The 18,618-nt window shown below is 28.0% G+C and overlaps 1 protein-coding gene and 1 long non-coding RNA gene across 4 annotated transcripts; one reads left to right on the top strand and one right to left on the bottom strand.

The window, feature by feature from the left end:
• The first annotated feature begins 1,256 nt into the window (after positions 1-1,256).
• Positions 1,257-8,240, top strand: LOC123206606 (B2 protein-like). Its single transcript, XM_044623781.1, has 4 exons — positions 1,257-1,633; positions 1,716-1,816; positions 2,101-2,184; positions 8,199-8,240. The coding sequence occupies exons 1-4, from the start codon at positions 1,258-1,260 to the stop codon at positions 8,238-8,240; spliced, it is 603 nt and encodes a 200-aa protein (XP_044479716.1). The 5' UTR covers position 1,257.
• A 2,675-nt stretch (positions 8,241-10,915) lies between these two features.
• LOC123206601 lies at positions 10,916-18,143 on the bottom strand. Of its 3 annotated transcripts, none has more exons than XR_006500099.1 (7): positions 15,816-18,143; positions 14,905-15,056; positions 14,724-14,797; positions 14,462-14,552; positions 13,498-13,657; positions 11,705-13,391; positions 10,916-11,497 (listed from the first exon to the last, which is right to left on the bottom strand). It is a non-coding gene; the product is annotated as an uncharacterized LOC123206601 (long non-coding RNA). The 3 variants fall into 3 exon arrangements; XR_006500098.1 differs by having other exon boundaries at positions 10,916-12,046; positions 12,202-13,391; XR_006500097.1 differs by having other exon boundaries at positions 10,916-13,391.
• Between the last annotated feature and the right edge of the window lie 475 nt (positions 18,144-18,618).

The raw sequence follows: 18,618 nt of genomic DNA, 5'->3' as shown, positions 1-18,618 counted from the left end.
CACTCTATTCTTCTCCATCTCATGCCCTATAGCCTAGCCTCACCCAAATCTAAAAATAAATATCAACAAAATTTTCTTATAAGTTAGATTATTAATTATTTTAATTAAAAATAAAAAGGAGACACGAGAATAGGTAGTTGAAGAGTGGCTCCAAAAGAAAAAAAAGTAGGAAAAAGTCTTGTCTGGCAGAACCGTATATTACGTATTTATAGAGTATTTTATACATCGATTATATCTAATTATTGCTTTTGTTAAAAATACAAAGACATCATAAACTCTCCTTCGTTACGACTCCCAACGAAGGAGGTTTGGTGATTCAATGAGGTGCGTCGTTGTCTATTACTCTGTCTCTTTTCTAGATTCAATTACATATTTACGTATATCAGCGTTTTTTAATTTAATTGTAATAATTATTACTAATTAATCAAAATTAAAGTAAGTTAAAAAAATTTTATTGTCAGTCAAGATTAGGATGGTGAAAATGATTAATTGGAGAGCGTGTTTGATAGTGGGATTTTTTATTTATTAAGCTGACATGTGATTTGCGGGTTATGATAATGGTATTATTTTTAGGGAATGCCACTTGCAATTATTATTTAACTATTTTTAAATTTATTTATTTTTAATTTATGCATGTGATGGGCAAGCAATTTATGGTTGAGTTTGTCGCTTAGTTTTAGTTTGTTTTTTTTTTAAGTCAATCAAAGATAAGAAGGTTGAAGTAAGGATTACCAGAATTTGTAGATGATATTTACATAAAATATTCTTAAAAGTCCATTTTAGTAATATTCTAAAATAGAAAATCAACCTAAGACAAATGGGTACTTTTGAATCGAAAAATTTTGCTCATGGAATTAAAATATAGATTATTTAGGGAAAAGATATTAGTTAATTTAGAATATGTTATGATTTTAAAGTAAGAATGGAATGACATTATGTATGATGTGTTAAGCACGTTCAAATTTATTACATGATGAAGACTTTAATATAAAATATAGATATATATTAGAAACAAATAAAAAATTACAATTTTTTACTTGAAACCTTAAACTCAACCTCTTAAGTGTTAATAATAAAATACAACATTAAAAAACACATTTTAATTTTAAAACTATGAAATTTTTATCATTCACTGATTGAAAATTAACTTAGATTAAGGGACAGTCTAACACCCAGTGCATTTTTGGGTCAATCCTAAATACAACTAATTGTTATAAATTAATACTATTTTTTAAAATTATAACATTTATAAAGAACATGATGAATAACATCTTCGGGAGCTCGATATGGCAACCGCTGGATTTAGCCTGCACGGACGAGCACCCAACATGGTGGAACGTTGCGGCAAGCCTTTCATCTGACATCATCCAATTGAGAATGATCCAAGGAAAGGATGATCATGATCATGAGGATATCGAAAACAACAATGACCGCCACAAAAAGCTTTGTTTCAATAATATTCCATTGAGGAATCTATCAGTGAAGCTGCAATATCATCAGCCTGCTGCTGACCATAAATGGTACAAAACTCTTCCTCCGGGTGAAATGTTGCCAAGAAATGAGACACTTGGAGGCTACATCTTTGTATGCAACAATGAAACAATGCAAGAAGATCTTCGTCGCCAACTTTTTGGTAAATTAAAAAATATTATTTTCTCTTGTTTAATTTTTATAGTTTTTAAGTGATATCTTTTTTTCAAATTATATATATTTAGGGCTTCCACAGAAATATAAGGACTCTGTAAGGGCAATAACTCCTGGATTGCCTCTTTTTCTCTATAACTATACTGCCCACCAGCTTCATGGAGTTTTCCAGGTTTGTTTGCTAATGTATTCAAGCTCATTAAACTACTATGATCTCTGCTCAAGCTTGAGAGGCAGGCATGAGTTTGATTTGAAAAATTACATTTTACCTCTTTTTTTTTTTTCAAATTAATTTAAACCTTATAACTTAAATATTTATTAATTTCCCTAGTAATGTAATAATTAGTTTTTTAATTACAATTAACACACCAATTAAAAATTATTTTTGGGAATTTTCGAACACATTTTATAGTTAACTTATCTTAAATTATTAAAAAATTTATTTATAATTTTAAGGCTGTAAGTTTTGGAGGGTCAAACATTGACCCAACTGCTTGGGAAGATAAGAAATGCAGAGGAGAATCAAGATTTCCAGCCCAGGTGATTAAATTTCTTATAATAAAATTATAGGTATTTATTATATACAAGTTTACATAAAAAAAACTTGAATATCTATTTTTATTTTCTAATAATTTTTTGACAATGGCCCAATTAAATTTTTACAATTTCCGAAAGAAAAATTGAATAATATAATAAATTTAACTGGTCCACTAATTTAAATAAACAATAGAAACAAGGAAGAACCCAAAGTTAGCATTTAAAGAGGTGACTGAGGTAACATTTACATAACATGACCGGAGAAAGATAAAACAGGGGAGATTTTGTGTCAAAGGATTTTTGGGCCTGTGTGGGCCCCACAAAATCATGGACCACCTGTCCCTTCGAGATCAATAGGCCTAATATTTCGTGTTATTAGATCGTATTCATATTAGAGTGATTCGAATTTTATATCAGAAACCTTCAACTCTAACCCTATTCAAATAAAAACTATATTAAAATTTTTTAACTTTGACCTAACCCTTTAATATTTGAATTGACTCGATTCAACCTAATTTAACTTAAAATTGTCTATTATTTTCACTTTTTAAAATATTTTTATCATTTTAATTTCTTTATTAAATTATCCTAACTTATTATTAATAAAATACATAATATAACATTTTGTTTTATTGGTAAATACTCTAAAAATTTACATACGAAGACTTTTAAAACACATAAATAATCTAATTAACTAAATTAAATTTTATAACTTAATAATAAAATAAAATATTTAAATAGAAATAAAAGAATAATATGAGTAATTATAATTAATTTAAAATTATTTAATTATATACTCATATATCATTATTTGTACATAAAGTTATACTTTTAATTTAAATTAAAGAGAGTTCAAATCAATCCAACTCACAAACTTGGTGCATGATACAACCTAGTTTGAAAATTATTTCAAATAATTATTAAATAAACATCATTTTCTATATTATTATTAAAACAACATTAAAAAATCTTATAGTTCATTTTAATTAAATATTTAAGTTGATTCAAAATGAAAATTTTATTTGATATAATTCAGTTTGAGTTTAGTTTAAACTCTTATATGACAATATTGTTAATTTTATCGGTAATATTATTTATAAATTATTGATACTATTTATCTCATTGATAATATTATTTATTCTAATGATAATTTCTAAATAAGAAAGAGAAGATTGTATGTTATGACCTCATTTGTTGCGGTGGAAAATGAAGCATAAAGTTAACATTAGCTAAACTTTATTAAGTGTTTACCAATTATAGAAACTCAATTATTACTCTCACCATGTTACCATGATTAAGTGACCAATCTATGTCTGTCAGCCATTATGGGATCCTCTTCTGGCAATACCCATATAAAAATATATATGTATATTTATGGTGTGTTTGGTTTTAATAATTTTTTATTATTAAAAATGAAATATTATAAACAAATAGATTATTTATAAATTATTATTATATTTAATTATTTTAAAATATTATTTTATTTAAATATTTAATTCTTTTAAAATATTTTTTATATTATTTGATATATTAATTAAAAATAAGAGTATTTTTATCTTTAAAAATTAATAAATAAAGATAGAATGATAATAAAATTAAGATTGTTTTGGTAATCTTTTAATACCTAAATAAACTATAGTAATCAAAGAATTCTTATATTATCCTTAGTCAATAAATTCACATAACATATGTGTTTATCATATTTTATTATTTTAAATATATTTAATCATATCTTTAAACCTTAAATTGTATAAATGTGTATTTTATATACTTATGATATTGAACCAATATTATAAATTGTCATATTTTTTAATTTTTTTATAAAAATAAAATAATATCATTTTTATAATATATAAAATAAAGTTATTTTATATAAAATATTAATTAAAATAGTTTATTTTTTATATATAATTAATTTTTTATTTTATATATATTTAAAAATACAAAATATTTAAAATATTTTTAGGTTTATTCTCACTTAATTAAAACTCATCCAATTAACGTATAAACTTACCTAATCTAAACATAAAACTCATCTATTCATTTAATCAAAGATGATAAATGAGGTAAAAATATAAAATTTTTCAATAATTTTGATGATGAAAAGGTTAGCCAACCGTCAAACACTCAACTAACCAATTTATAGAATTACTATACGTATCTGTAAACTATGATGTGTTCATCGCAAATGCAAGGCATTGGAGAAAATAAATTTGTGAGAGTTACTATGGAAATAAAAATAGAATAAAATTATACATATATATTTTTAATATATAATTTAGTTATATGAATTATGTATCATCATGTGATTTGATAATTTTGAATTAAAAATAAAATAACATCTAATTTTATAAGTACACATTATTTATATACCTAAAATTTGTATAAAATATATATATATATATATATATATATATATATATATATATATATATATATATATATATATATATATATATATATATATATATATATATATATATATATATATATATATATAGTATTACTCATAAAAATAATATAGTTAAATGCTGAAAGATGTTAATTATAGCGTCAAATAGAGAAGAATGGTTAACAGAAATAGAGAATATAGATGTGAGTGCGTAAGTTAATAGACGGCTATAAAAAACCCAAAAAAAACCTAATTAAGAGAAAATATCAGTTTTAAAACTATATTTGGAAGGCTAATAAATTTTATTTTTTTAATATTATTGAGTAACTTTTATCACAGACAGATTTCACTAACAATAACAGTTGATGAGTGTTACTTAAATTTTTTAGGCCAAACGACTATTTCCCACCCAAGGTATGCTGTAATAACAAATTTTCACCATTTAACTATGGAAACATCAAACACCCACCCATGGCTGGTTAAATTTAATAAAACTCTAATGGTGATAAGGGTAAAATTGTCATTTTCTCTATAATATTAAAAATAAACTAAAATAGAATCTACTTTTGCCCCCCTAAACTTTAAAAACTAAAATTTTCCCCCAGCCTAAGTTTTAAAAAATCACAGTTTCACCCTAGGGTTTCGTTTTGAAATCTCCGGCGACATCTCCGGCTCCATTGCCGACGACCTCTCCCTCTCGAAGCATCCTCTCCTTTCGGCGATCTCTTTCCTCCCATTTGGATGTCCGATCGGCGTCGGAGAAGCCGTGGAAAACAAAGAACTTCGTCGGGGAAGACGAAGTTCTTCGTCTTCCCAGACGATGAAAACGTGATCGATCGATCTCGTCTTCATCGTCTGGGAAGACGATTTTTCTTCTCAGATGACGCATCTCTGTACCGGATGGGTTGGGGTGGAGTTGAGGGGGGCCGTCGGTGGAAGAAAAACCGTCGGGAAGGGAAGACGGCCGGCGATGGCGCCAGAGAAAGTGAAAGGGTTTGGAAATAAAACCTAGGGGGGGAAATGCGATCTTTTCAAACTTAGCTTAGGGGGAAAATGTTAGTTTTTAAACTTTTAGGGGGGAAAATGAGATTAAATTTATCACCGTTAGGGTTTTATTAAATTTAACCGGTCATGGGTGGGTATTTGGTGTTTTCATAGTTAAAGGGTATAAACTTGTCATTACAACATACCTTGGGTGGGAAATAGTCGTTTGGCCAATTTTTTAAAATTAATGGACCAAGCTTTGACAATGTAACTAATCTTGGATGAGAATAAGTTTTTTGGATATCAAATCACTATATAAATATGCATTTCGAATGATGGGTCTCCACTACAGATTATTCTTCTCTGTTTTTTCCGATTTCATATCCTAAAAACTCATTTACATCTTCTAAGAAGCTATTGCATAACACTGACTTTACTATTCAAATTAATATTTAATTAACTCATTTTTTTAGCCTTGCTTTTTCTTACTTTCATACTTGATCAGTACTAAATTACAATTCTACAAACTGTTTATTAAATTATTTTTAAAATAGCAATTTTTAAAATTTACAATTCTATGTTTTTCTCTATTATTTGTGAAACGACATTAATAAGATTAATCTTATTCAATATTTTATTGAAACTTTTAATTTATAAGAAAGTCATTAGAAAAATTTTAATTAAAAACACGTGATTTTTTTACTTGTTTGTGCATGAGTTCCATATAAAGAGTGAATTGTTTGCGAATGATAGTGAAAGTTATTAGTAAAAATAAACACTGACAAGACATTTTTCGAAGAGAGACTTTTGTTTGGTCCAATTATTTCAAGTTTTATTTTTATACTTACTTTTTTCAAATTGTTATCATTTTAGTCTCATCCCATTTTCATTAATAAAATGGACAACATGATACAAAAACATCATAAATAAAAAAACATTTACTAATTGAATTTGACTCATTGATTAGTTTAATTTTGAGTTGAATTTAAAATAAAATTTAAATTTAATAATTTAATTTAAAATTAATTTAAAGTTATATTTCACAATATTTTTTAATTTTCCAATAAATTTATTTATTATTGATGTCCATATAATAGGTTACTAAAATCTCACAAAAGTGAAATAAACTTTAAAACTTATATGAATGTCATTTATTTGTCCCTGATAAGTAAAATATATTAGGTTTATCATTACTAATTACTTTGAATACATAATCAATATATAGTATAATTTAGGCTAAAGTTTACCATGTCTAAAAAATATAGTATAAATGGCCCATTATCATGTCTAATTAATTAGTTGTATGAATTAAATTATACTATTCGTTTTTATATACAACATTATTAAGAGATAATTAATTGGATAAAAACAAAGGCATTTATAAATAATTAAAATGAAATATTTCGACTGAAAATATGAGAAAATGTTTTTTACTGTTGACTGGGTAAATGAAAAAATACATTAAGAGGAATTTGAATGAATCAATTCTTTAAACTTTTTTTTTTCAAAGAGAGGAGGTCCAATAAACTTTTAGATTTTGGAGAGAGATTATTATTTGAATTGTTTTTCTAAGATCAAATTAATTATACTAAGTTGATTAAATTTTAAATATAATAATTAATTTTATAATTATTTAATTAGATAAGGTAAAAATCTTATCTTAATTATATCATCGAAAGACTTGAATCTAAAATTTTCACTTTAAAAACTTACCTTTTTAACACCCGAACCATCATTTGGGGCTACTATCATCTATCTTTATCTTTATATAGTACATCTTAATTGTAATTTCTTTTTTCTGATTTTTTTTATTTCATACCTTATTAACTCCTATGTATCTATCAGGAAGTTGCCACATGACATTGATTGTATTTTTCACATTAATACTTAATAAAATTAATTTCTTACTTTCATATCTCATCAACAACAAATTACAATTTCAGATAAATTATTTTCAGAACAAGAACTGAAAAACTCCTACCGAAAAAACATGGTATGCGTCTCTTTTTCTGATTACCTTATCAAATATATTTATTCATTAATTAATTAGAATTTTCGAGTGGTGTCTTGAACTTAAAGATTCAGAAAGAAGAGAAGGTATCGATTGTACCTTCTTTTTTCAAATTATTATTATTCTAGTCTTACTCTTTTTTTAATCTTTTTATTATTAATTGTTAGTAAAACGGATTATATCAAATGGTACATCACAGAAATATCTTAAGTCAAGAAGGTCCTATCTCAACTCAAGGCTCGGTATTTCATTTGTGATAGGATTTAAACTAAATTAGTTCTATTTAATTAAGTGTTTAATTTAATTTGAATTAAATTTGGATTACAATTTCAATTTAACAATTTAATTTAAATTTAATTCAAATCCCTGTATAGTAATATTGTTAATCATATTAACAATATTATTTATAAATTATTGATACTATTTATCTCATTAATAATATTATTTATTCAAACATTTTTAATAAATACAAATGAATTCAATTTAGAACTAATAATTATAGATTCATATTAAATTTGAATCAATCAATATTTAATCAGAGTTCAACTTAGAATCTAATTCTAATCACATTTGTAGCTCATAAGCTTTTTTGCTACAATAGAAATTTTGAACACAATCACAAATTGATAGATCGGATTGAGGCCTCATGAGAAGGCTTATGAGGCATCATGATGAAATCTAAACAAATACTAAAAAAAATCAAAAAAATTATATTTACAATGAATGTGAATCAATTACTTTTAAGTATACCGTAAATGATGAATTATCATCTCAATTCATTTACAACATGAAATAAAATGAAAGTTTCACTAAATTTAATTGATTTAACACTCGAAATGACTACTCACTTTATTTATTTGTTATGAAAAATGAAAAGTAATCCAACAAAAACAAAGACATCTTTAAAGATTGTTTGAAAGAAAAGAAAAAAACCTTAAAAGAAAAATTATCATTTTTCAAATTTTAGGTAAAAAAAATTATGAGGATTTTAAATTTGAGGAGAAAAATGTGTTAAAACTTTAATTTTTTTAGTAAATGATAACTTTACCTTTAATTTTAATTAAGTTTTTTAATAAAAATTATCTTGTAAATAAGTATTTAAATTTTTAAAAATTAAAAATTACGACTTTAGGTTTTACAATTCATTGGGTGGGACTTAGTTTTTTGGCCTCTTAACAATTGGAGAAACTCAATTATTACTATGACTACGTTACAAGAATGATTGCTGCAGAAAAAAAGTGCAATCAAGAGAAAACTGGTGGATAATGGTATCCTGCCATGGAACCCTTCGCTTTCTTCTAGTTGAATTACTATGACCAATCAATATCAGCCATGATGGGATCCTCTTCCGGCAATACCCATATGTAAATATATATGTATATTTTGACATAACAACATTTTTTCAGAACAACTCATTTCACAAGAAAGTGCAAAAGGATTACAAAATAATATATTCACCAAAACTACATTACCATTCTCTTTTTGTTTATTTAGGGTGGGTTTGGTTTTGATTATTTTTTATTATTAAAAATAAAATATTACAAAAAGTAGATTACCTATCAATTATTATTATGTTTAATTATCCTAAAATATAATTTTACTTAAATATTCAATTATTTTAAAATATCATTCATATTATTTGATATATTAATTGAAAATAGAAGCATTTTTATTCCTAAAAATTAATAAATTAGAATAAAATAATAATAAAATCAAAAGTGTTTTGATAATCTTTTAATACGTAAATAGATTATAATAGTAAAAATATTCCTTTATCATCTTTAGTAAGTAAATTCGCATATTACGCATGCTTATCATATTTTATCTTTTTAAACATCTTTAATTATATCTTTAAACCCTAAAATGTATAAAACTTGTATTTTATATACTTATCATACTAAACCAATATTATAAGTTGTCATATTTTTTTAATTCTTTTGATAAAAAATAAAATAATTTCATTTTATAATGTATAGAATATGTTATTTTATATAAAATATATAAAACTCATTCCCAATCATAATAAATTGTGTTTTTTTTAAAATCGAAATCCCTTTTGAGAGAGAAGAAACTGTAGCTTACTGTTATTTTATATATTTATCATACTAAACCAATATTATAAGTTGTCATATTTTCTTAATTTTTTTGAGAAAAAATAAAATAATTTCATTTTACAATGTATAGAATAATGTTATTTTATATAAAATATATAAAACTCATTCCCAATCATAATAAATTATGTTTTTTCTTTTAAAATCGAAATCCCTTTTTAGAGAGAAGAGAACTATATTTTACCGTTATTTTATATATTTATTATATTAAACCAATATTATAAGTTGTCATTTTTTTATTTTTTAGATAAAAAATAAAATAATTTTATTTTATAATGTATGGAATGATGTTATTTTATATAAAATATATAAAACTCATTCTCAATCATAATAAATTGTGTTTTTTTTTTTATAATCCAAATCTTTTTTGAAAGAGAAGAAAATTGTAACTTACTGTAAAATGATGAATTTATTGTAACTTTGCAGGTCAAGTAATATTTACCGAAGTAAGAAAAAGAGGATTGTATTGACCATGACTTCATTTATTTTTTGTGGTGGGAAATTAAAATATAGTGCTCTTGCAAAAGCAAGTGAGCTGGTCTCCTGCCCTACTGCTACGTACACACAAATATTATAAAAGAGGTCAGTATGACTCTGAGCAATTTAGGTCAGGCCAGTATGAGCTGGTTTCCATTACATTACAAAAGAGATCAGTCACTACTTAAACACTCAAATACTTTGGATATATATATTTTTTAAATAATTTATTATATTAATTAAAAATAAATTTATTTTTATTTTAAAAATTAATAAATAATAATATAATTATAATAAAATTAAGATTTATTTTGATAATATTTTAATATAATAATTAGATTATTATTTATATTATTTATCATATTATAATTAATAATAAAAGATTATTATAATGTTTTATTATTAATAAATTAAATAAAGTAATATAAATAATAAAAAATAAATTATTAAAATAATTTTTAAAGTCCCGAACCAAACATCCGTTTCCTGTATTACATGAATTATTGCTGCAGACAAAAATATGCAATCAACTGAAAATTGGGATTTGGGATATTAATTATAATTATCTATTTTTTTTCTCTCTTATGCATATAAAATTATTTTTTTATTATATATCTCAAAATATAAAATATCTAAAATATTTTTAAATTTTATACTTAATCAAAACTCAATCGATCAACACATAAATTCACCCTATTAATTTCCCTAAAATATGAACTTGAATATAATTTCTACTGCACAGAATCATAATGCCTGTAGGAAGAGAAGTGCAAGTATAAATTAAACATCTTTACAATAGAATAACTCAAAATAAATAGAAGAAAAGGCTCATTTGAGTACATAAACAGAAAGGCATGACAACAATGCCAAGAGCAATTTGATAGACCAGTGATCTTTTTCATCTCACAATATTCCTCTCTTAACAATTGAATTTTAACTGTGAACATAGAAATGTGTTTATTCTCTTACGAAAAATAGTAATAAAAACTATAAGAAATATATTGAAAGTAGAGGTGCCAACGCCCTCCCTCTTTTGGCTGTAAATCCCCGTTAAAGAATTATTGAATTCTTGCTTGCCTCTTCTTCATCCCATCTTCTCTTTTTCTAGTCTGTTTTGGCTTTGTTCTCTCGATCTTGGTCTTGTTTTTTGGCCTTGATTCCAGCTGCTGTTATCTGCCCTAATGCCTTGATTTCAGCTTCCATTATCTTCCTTGATTTTGTCTCTTTGCTGTCTTCTGAATTGCCTGCTCATTGTTTGTTGTTTTCTCCTGATTATGTGCCTGAGATCTTCTTGCGTTTAATTATTTTGCTTTCCTTCTGTATATGTGCATAATTGGAGGCCTAACACATAACTATTTTATTAATGAATTACTCAACTTTATTTGTGTGATGAAAATGTTGAGGATTCATTGAGTGAAAAACAGAGCTTTCATTAGTTTATAAACATTTTCTGAGTGTCCAGGTTGGTAATCCCGGTCAGTCCAAATCTAAGCCTTTGAAAATCAATCAAACAAACACAGATTACTCAATTCATGACAATTGGATTACCTCAGTTAGGTTTTCCAGAAGAATGAGCTCAGAGCTTTCAGTACTAACAAACCCTTACTGATTGATTCATAAGAGATTAAAGCAAGAAGCACAAGTTTGTTATCAACACAACATCCTTTGGCCAAAATCCAGAAGAGTGGATTTTCCAGCTTCACTAACACCCATCAATGCTGAAAGCACACCAGGCCTTAATCCAACAGAAATATGAGAAAGCAGTTTGGAGTTTCTTCTTCTCAAAATGAGTGAATGAGATATGATGCCTTTGAATATCATGCAATGGAAATAATTGTTCTTGAATGCAGAATGGCTACCGCAGGAATGTCAAACATAATAGTTCATATACTGAAATATTATTGATAATCAAAAGGTAAGACCATCCCGCCTTTTAATTAAGATAAGACAAGAAAGAAAATAATGTAAAAAATTAAAGTGAAATAAAGACAATCAGAACAAGAATGGTTAAAAATCTGAAACTGAAAGTAAGAAATTAAAATCACCTTTTGTAGGAGAATTCCTAGACTTCTATTCCACAAGTTTACTATCACTGAAATCTTAACTTCCTTGAATCTTGGCCAACTTTTCTTCAGAAAGCTGCATTTGAATTAGATTGGGTGAACAAACTTGAGTGGCATTGACTCTTCTTAAGTTAATATATGATAACAAGATGAAGTTATGCTTCAAGAAACTTAAGGTCAAGATAAAACCAATGTTGAAAAGTAAAGCAAAGCCAAACAAGGTGCTCAGTGCTAGCCAGAAATAATATTCATCAAAGTTTAATCCACGGCTTTCAAGTACCTTATGGTAGTGTTTGTGGATAGCACAAACACTATCATAGATAAAACTACCGTCTGACTATATATATAAAAAATAATTTCATTAGCTGACAAGATTGTTGCATAGTTTTCTTGATTAGAGAAACCAAAAAGTGTTTCTATAAGAGCTCACCTTTTGCCACCAAGGAGCAAGAAATTCTTTTACTAAAAGGCCTATCTCTCCATATGAAAGAGGGGAAATCCAGAAACCCCACTTCAACCACCTTGACATGGAGGTTGCAACCAATAACACAACAAAAGTTTATCCTGTTTGATGATAATTCTGGATCAAATTGGAAAATGTCCAAATAGCCTATCCATGTGTGATAATGAAACCAAAGAAAACTAGGACTACTGTACAGCAAAAACACCAGCTGTCATAGCAGGAGCCAGAGTCTGGCAGACTGGTGCCAAAAACCGAAACATGGATATAGAGGTAAGTTGCACAGCGAAAAGTAGAGTTAGCTGATGGAAGAACCTAGACCATAACAATCAGTTAAATATCAGAACCTCAGCCACCAGAAAGTGAGAAGCTTTCTGCAGCCACCGCATTTAACTGATTTAAAAAGTGAATTTAAACATATTGTTTAGGAATTTATATCCTGAGTATGTAATCATTTTCTTTGCTACAAAAAATTTACAAAGGTAATCCTAAGAATTCAGTATACTGTCATTTTGTAGAATACTTGATGATAAACTTTGGATATTGGTGCACTGACTGATCAAAAAATAGTTGTTGAAACATAACGAATCGATAAATGAGATAAAATTAGATAAACAAGAATAATATGCTGAATATACTTTCATGCAAGTATCTACATCTGGATCTGGAACAATTCCAGCCTCCTCTCTTTTACTGACTTCCATCATCATATCTGCACAGGCAGAAAAAAGAATAGCTCTGTACCTATCCACTACTCATGGGTATTCATAAGGTGGCTATGATTAAAACTTCATTGAATTAAATTGAAGGAAGCCTACTTCCTTAGTTTCCAACACCAAGACATCAGGCAGAAAATTCAAGTGTTTCCCTCAGTCATTACAGCAAGATGCAGATCTGCTTGGCTTATATAAGCTGACGATTTCTGCCTGACAAACTCATCCAACAAGTAACCATTGCAGGACACTTTTCCCTGGTTACCTTTGAAGAAAGCATAGACAAAACTGAGTACATTAGGAAATCAAACTAAGATAGCACACAAATAGAGACGTAACATAGTTGAAGATAACAGAAGCAAAACTAAGTAAATTAGGAAATCAAGACATTAAAAGCAGAACATTTATTGTCAACAGGGTGTTTTATCAGTTAAAGAAAGAAAGAAAAGGAGAGAAAGGGTGAAGTTAAGAGGATGTTTAATGCATGGTTTTGCCTGAAACTTTCTTTGAGAAGACAAGATTGTTCTTTGGAGAGACGGGAACAAACCATTACAATTCCACAATGACAATTCAGCTACATATATAATGGAAAATCAGTATGGTTGACATAAAATGGATTATGTCAAGTCATAAATGGAGTTAATTTTACCAACAATAAATCTTTTATATTACTTTCCAGGCTCAACACTAGGGTTGTGGGCAGCTTTAGGGTTGATTATGGGCGGTCTTTAACATCTCAAATGGCCAGAAATGGGAGACCCCAACTCTTTGAATTGTTTGGTTTATCCATTAAATACAACTAATAAGAATAAAATGTTTTCTATTTTGTTTATCTGTTGGTTGTTGGCTGATTTTGGTGAAAATGTGGCTGGATTCGTAACAGATATGTAACAGATATGCACCAGCTGCTGCAGACAAGCAACAATCTGATATGCAGTTGAACTATCTAAACCATTTCATATTTCACCCATAAATAAGTTTTTGTGGGAATAAGGCATCTAATCCTTTGAATCATCTATACCATTAAACAATACTACAAAGTGGAGCAGATGCATTTATAAAAAATTACCAGTTCTCAGTGTCCTATTTTGACCTCCAGAGATGCCTCTTCTCATCTCAACTCTCACCATTATGTCAGCGAAAATATCGAGTCCAAGGACCTGGGAAGTCTGAAGACAGTTAAAGCATGATCTGTTTGAAGGGTTGTTTTTTTCCCTTTGGTAGAAATTGCACGTAATAACTACCATTGCCATGAATATTTGACCCATGTAGCAACATCATATAGCACAAAACATCTAGTATAAACATGACATTAAATATAATGAAGATACCTTCATGAAAGTATCTATGTCTACTTCCGGAACAATTGCTGACGCCTCTCTTTTATTGACTTCCATCATCAAATCTGCACAGGCAGAAAAGAAAAACAACTCTGTACCTATCAACTACTCATGGGAATTGTTGAGGTAGCTATGACCAAAACTTTATTGAATTGAATTTAGAGAAGCCTACTTCCTCGGTTTCCAACACAAAGATATCAGGTAGAAAAATCAAATGTTTCCCCTAGTCATTTGTGCAAAATGCAGATTTTCTTGGCATATATAAGCAGACATTTTCTGGGAACAAACTCATCCAACCAGTAACCACTGAAGAAAACTTTTCCCCTGTTACATTTGCAGAAAGCAGAAGCAAAACTGGGTACATCAGGAAATCAAACTATGATAACACACCATAGAGAAGTAAATTAGCTGAAAAAAATAGAAGCAAAACTGAATAAATTAGGAAATCAAACTAAGATAACTGAAAATGTTTTATCTTGCATCAAGCTAGAAGTAAATAAACATATGACTACAAATAGACTTGATCCTTTTGGAAAAAGCTACAGGGTAATCGAAAAATATAAGCTAAATACTCTCTGTAAGATAAAGGAGAGAAACTTTGGTTTTGTGCAGCAGAATACAACAGTACTGTAGAAGAGGTATAAACAAATACTACAAAATTGTGATCTCTCAAGCTTTTCTTTTATGATTCTATTTAGTTTAAGCAAGTTAGATATTTAATTATAGATTTATTCATATAACTAATACTCGAAGTCAACAGTACAGGAAACCTATCAAAGACGTGTACTTGTGATGTCTCGAGCTTTTCTTTTATGATTCTGTTCCGTTTAAGCAAGTTAGATATTTAGTTATAGATTTATTCGTATGACTAATACTGGAAGTCAAGAAGCAGAAGATAAAATTAGAAAGGTCAATGTATTCTTTATAAGTGAAAGGTAATATCAATTTACAATAAACCATTGGAATTCCACAATGACAATTCAACTACATATATAATGGACATTCATTATGGTTGACCCAAAACAGATTATGTCAATTCATAAATGGAGTTAATTTTACTAACAATAAATATTCCCATATTACCTTCCAGGCTCAATGATGCCACTAATATCATTAATGATGGTTATCTGAACTTGATTTGACTTTGAACCTGTAAGCTCTGGGAGGACTTATGAAACATGGTTTCAATATCAACTAACCAATAAAATAATCATTCAAAACATCAAGTAAGCTGCATCTGAAAGAATTTTCGACAATGACAAATCTAAAGCAACGACCATATATTTAAAGCTCTCAGTAATAAAATTTAAAACATCATTTACAGCCAAAATAGCACCTATATGAATTCAATTTATGGCTCAACAGAAAATGAGCAAAAGTGAATCTATAAGAGAATTCCATAGAGTTGGGAGGGGCTTTCTGTGAACAATCTCACAGTCAGCTTCCAATCTCAAATTCTTATATCTCACCTCTACAGTTGGCAACACCATGCCAACTCTACAAAGATAAACCTTTAACAGTTAAACACAAGGCAAACAACTACTACATACAACTCTATTCACACTTAGAAACAGAAAACATATAGCATTATCGATCTTAGCATTGAAAAATAAATTAAAACTAATATGAAAAAGCAAATTGATACTAACTTATGAGTACTTCAATTAATTAGACTTGTTAAAGTGACGTACATTTGCTCAACTAAATGCTGAGTTTAAATATCTAGAGGCAAACCAATGACTCAATATATCAAAAACTGAGCATTAGTAAAGTTACAAATTTTCTTGCAAGCCAAAATAATTACAACACAGGTACTTCAATTAGCTTATAAATACTTCAATCAAGTAGATTTCTTCCAAAAGTGAAGTACATGTGTTCAATGGTGAGCACAAACTTATGAAATCACAATAAGATAAAAAGAATTGAGCTTTCAGTAAGCAAAACAACTAAAGTTACAAGCTTGCTCAGAACCCAGAACATTTACAACAGTACTACAATTAAGCACGTTCTCTTCAAGTGAACCACATTTCCTAAACTAGATGTTTGAGCTGAGACTTAATAAGACCACCATAAAAAACCAATCTTTCAACAACAGCATTGGCAAAGACACAAACTGTAAAGAGTCTTCATTTTGAAGGTTGTGTAGTTAGGCCAACTGGAATTTTTTACAGAATCCAATTTCTAATCATAGAGAATAAAACAATGAAATAACAGCAGAAGCTATAGAAAATGATCGTTGTGTTGATATCTGAAAAGTAATTGTAAAACAAAACTACAGTGCTGAAATTAAACAAAAACAGACAGTACAAAATAAAATCACATAAAATTAATATGAGATTATGACTAAGATTGTGTTTGATAAATAATTTTGCGATTTAGTTGAACAGTAGAAACGAGAAAAATGGAAAGATGGTGTCCAAGGAGATATCAACTAATGAACTCCATGATTGATCAATTGGGCATATAAGGTCTGTTGGCAGAGTTATTTCATGGCTTACTTGAGAACATGTAAAGCTCCCATTCAATGTGCAGCATTTTAAGGACCTTAACAATCAAATCAAAACAAAAGAGTACCTTCTTACCAATTAAATCAGAACTTCCCCTGTCAACTGTTGACGAAAACAGAAGCACTGCAAATTCAACTATTGAACAAAACAGAAGCACTACAGAAACCCATATCCAAAGGGGAATAGAATTACTAGACATTTAAATCCATACGTGAAATAGTCGCAAAGTTACCTTCGCTTAATTACATGAACCAGATAAGAAATCAAATGTAAAATCAAATTATAACAAAAATTGGATCTTTGCTATATATTTGAGACGACAAAAATAAGCTGAATTTCTGGCATTTAAGCAGACAAACTGTCAACGGTTTTGTAAGGGTTACAGAGAACAGAAGGGAGAGGACCCGTGCAGTCTTTATGGGTTGTTTGAAAATGACAGTAAACTGAAGCATGAAGCTGGATACTAGAGCAGACTTACTAGAGTCAGGATAGAGTCATCAACATAAGTCACTCACAGGATAGAGGACATCCATTGATGCTTTCTTCCATTCTCGCCGTCATGTTCCAGTCCTCTTCTCCTCCTCCTGACAACACTTGGTTTATGTCCAAATCCTTCATTCCACTCGCTCCTTGATCACCTTTTACATCTACAACGACAAAATTTAATAACAAGCATGATCATAGATCAACATAGGGTATTGATAGAGTTCTGAAGATGACAAAAGTCTGAAGAATCTTCCACAGTGACATTGAACTTCTGTTAGTGTCGAAAGAATGAATATTAAATGAAAGGAAATTGCCATATTAGAGAATTCGGGCCATTGGATGTGATGGCGGGATGAAAAGCAGGGCTTCAGCCTTCAGTGGTTGTTGCATTTAGGGAAGCGGTATCCATTTGAGAAATTGTTTTTAATTATTATTTTTTTGAAAAATGACAGAGAAAATGAAAATTATACAACTGCGAAATTAGTAAATGAAAAGAAATTTCCATATTTGAGAATTCGAACATGGGAGATATGGCAATAGGCCGGGCTAGGTCGGCCCTGGCTTGGTCCATTGGGCTTATGGGCAGGGGTAGACTCATACAGTAATGAACTTTCGGATCGGATCGGCCTTAAATGGATCCTCCTATTTAAACAAAGTTTTTAAAATTTTTAAATACGAATTACTTTTCAATTATTAAAATAGAGAATAATATCTCAAATATTTTATTTATAATCTTTCATTTCTAGCAAATAAATATTGTGGTTATATGATAACAAATTATAAATTTATAATATAGTACAAATAAATTAATTTATATACTGTATAAATTACAAACATTAATAAAATATATATACTATACCATTTATCTACTCATTTTTAATATCTAAATCTCT

Source organism: Mangifera indica, unplaced genomic scaffold (genome assembly GCF_011075055.1).
Source record: "Mangifera indica cultivar Alphonso unplaced genomic scaffold, CATAS_Mindica_2.1 Un_0042, whole genome shotgun sequence".
NCBI classification, from domain to species: Eukaryota; Viridiplantae; Streptophyta; class Magnoliopsida; order Sapindales; family Anacardiaceae; genus Mangifera; species Mangifera indica.
This window is presented reverse-complemented; position numbering and strand designations above follow the sequence as displayed.

What these genes read in the sequence shown, in the direction of transcription:
- LOC123206606 (XM_044623781.1), top strand. Translation starts at nt 1,258, where the DNA reads ATGATGAATAACATCTTCGGGAGCTCGATATGGCAACCGCTGGATTTA. An exon ending in AGCTTCATGGAGTTTTCCAG is followed by an intron (nt 1,817 to 2,100) that starts GTTTGTTTGCTA and finishes TATAATTTTAAG; the next exon opens with GCTGTAAGTTTTGGAGGGTC. An exon ending in AATCAAGATTTCCAGCCCAG is followed by an intron (nt 2,185 to 8,198) that starts GTGATTAAATTT and finishes ACAAATTGATAG; the next exon opens with ATCGGATTGAGGCCTCATGA.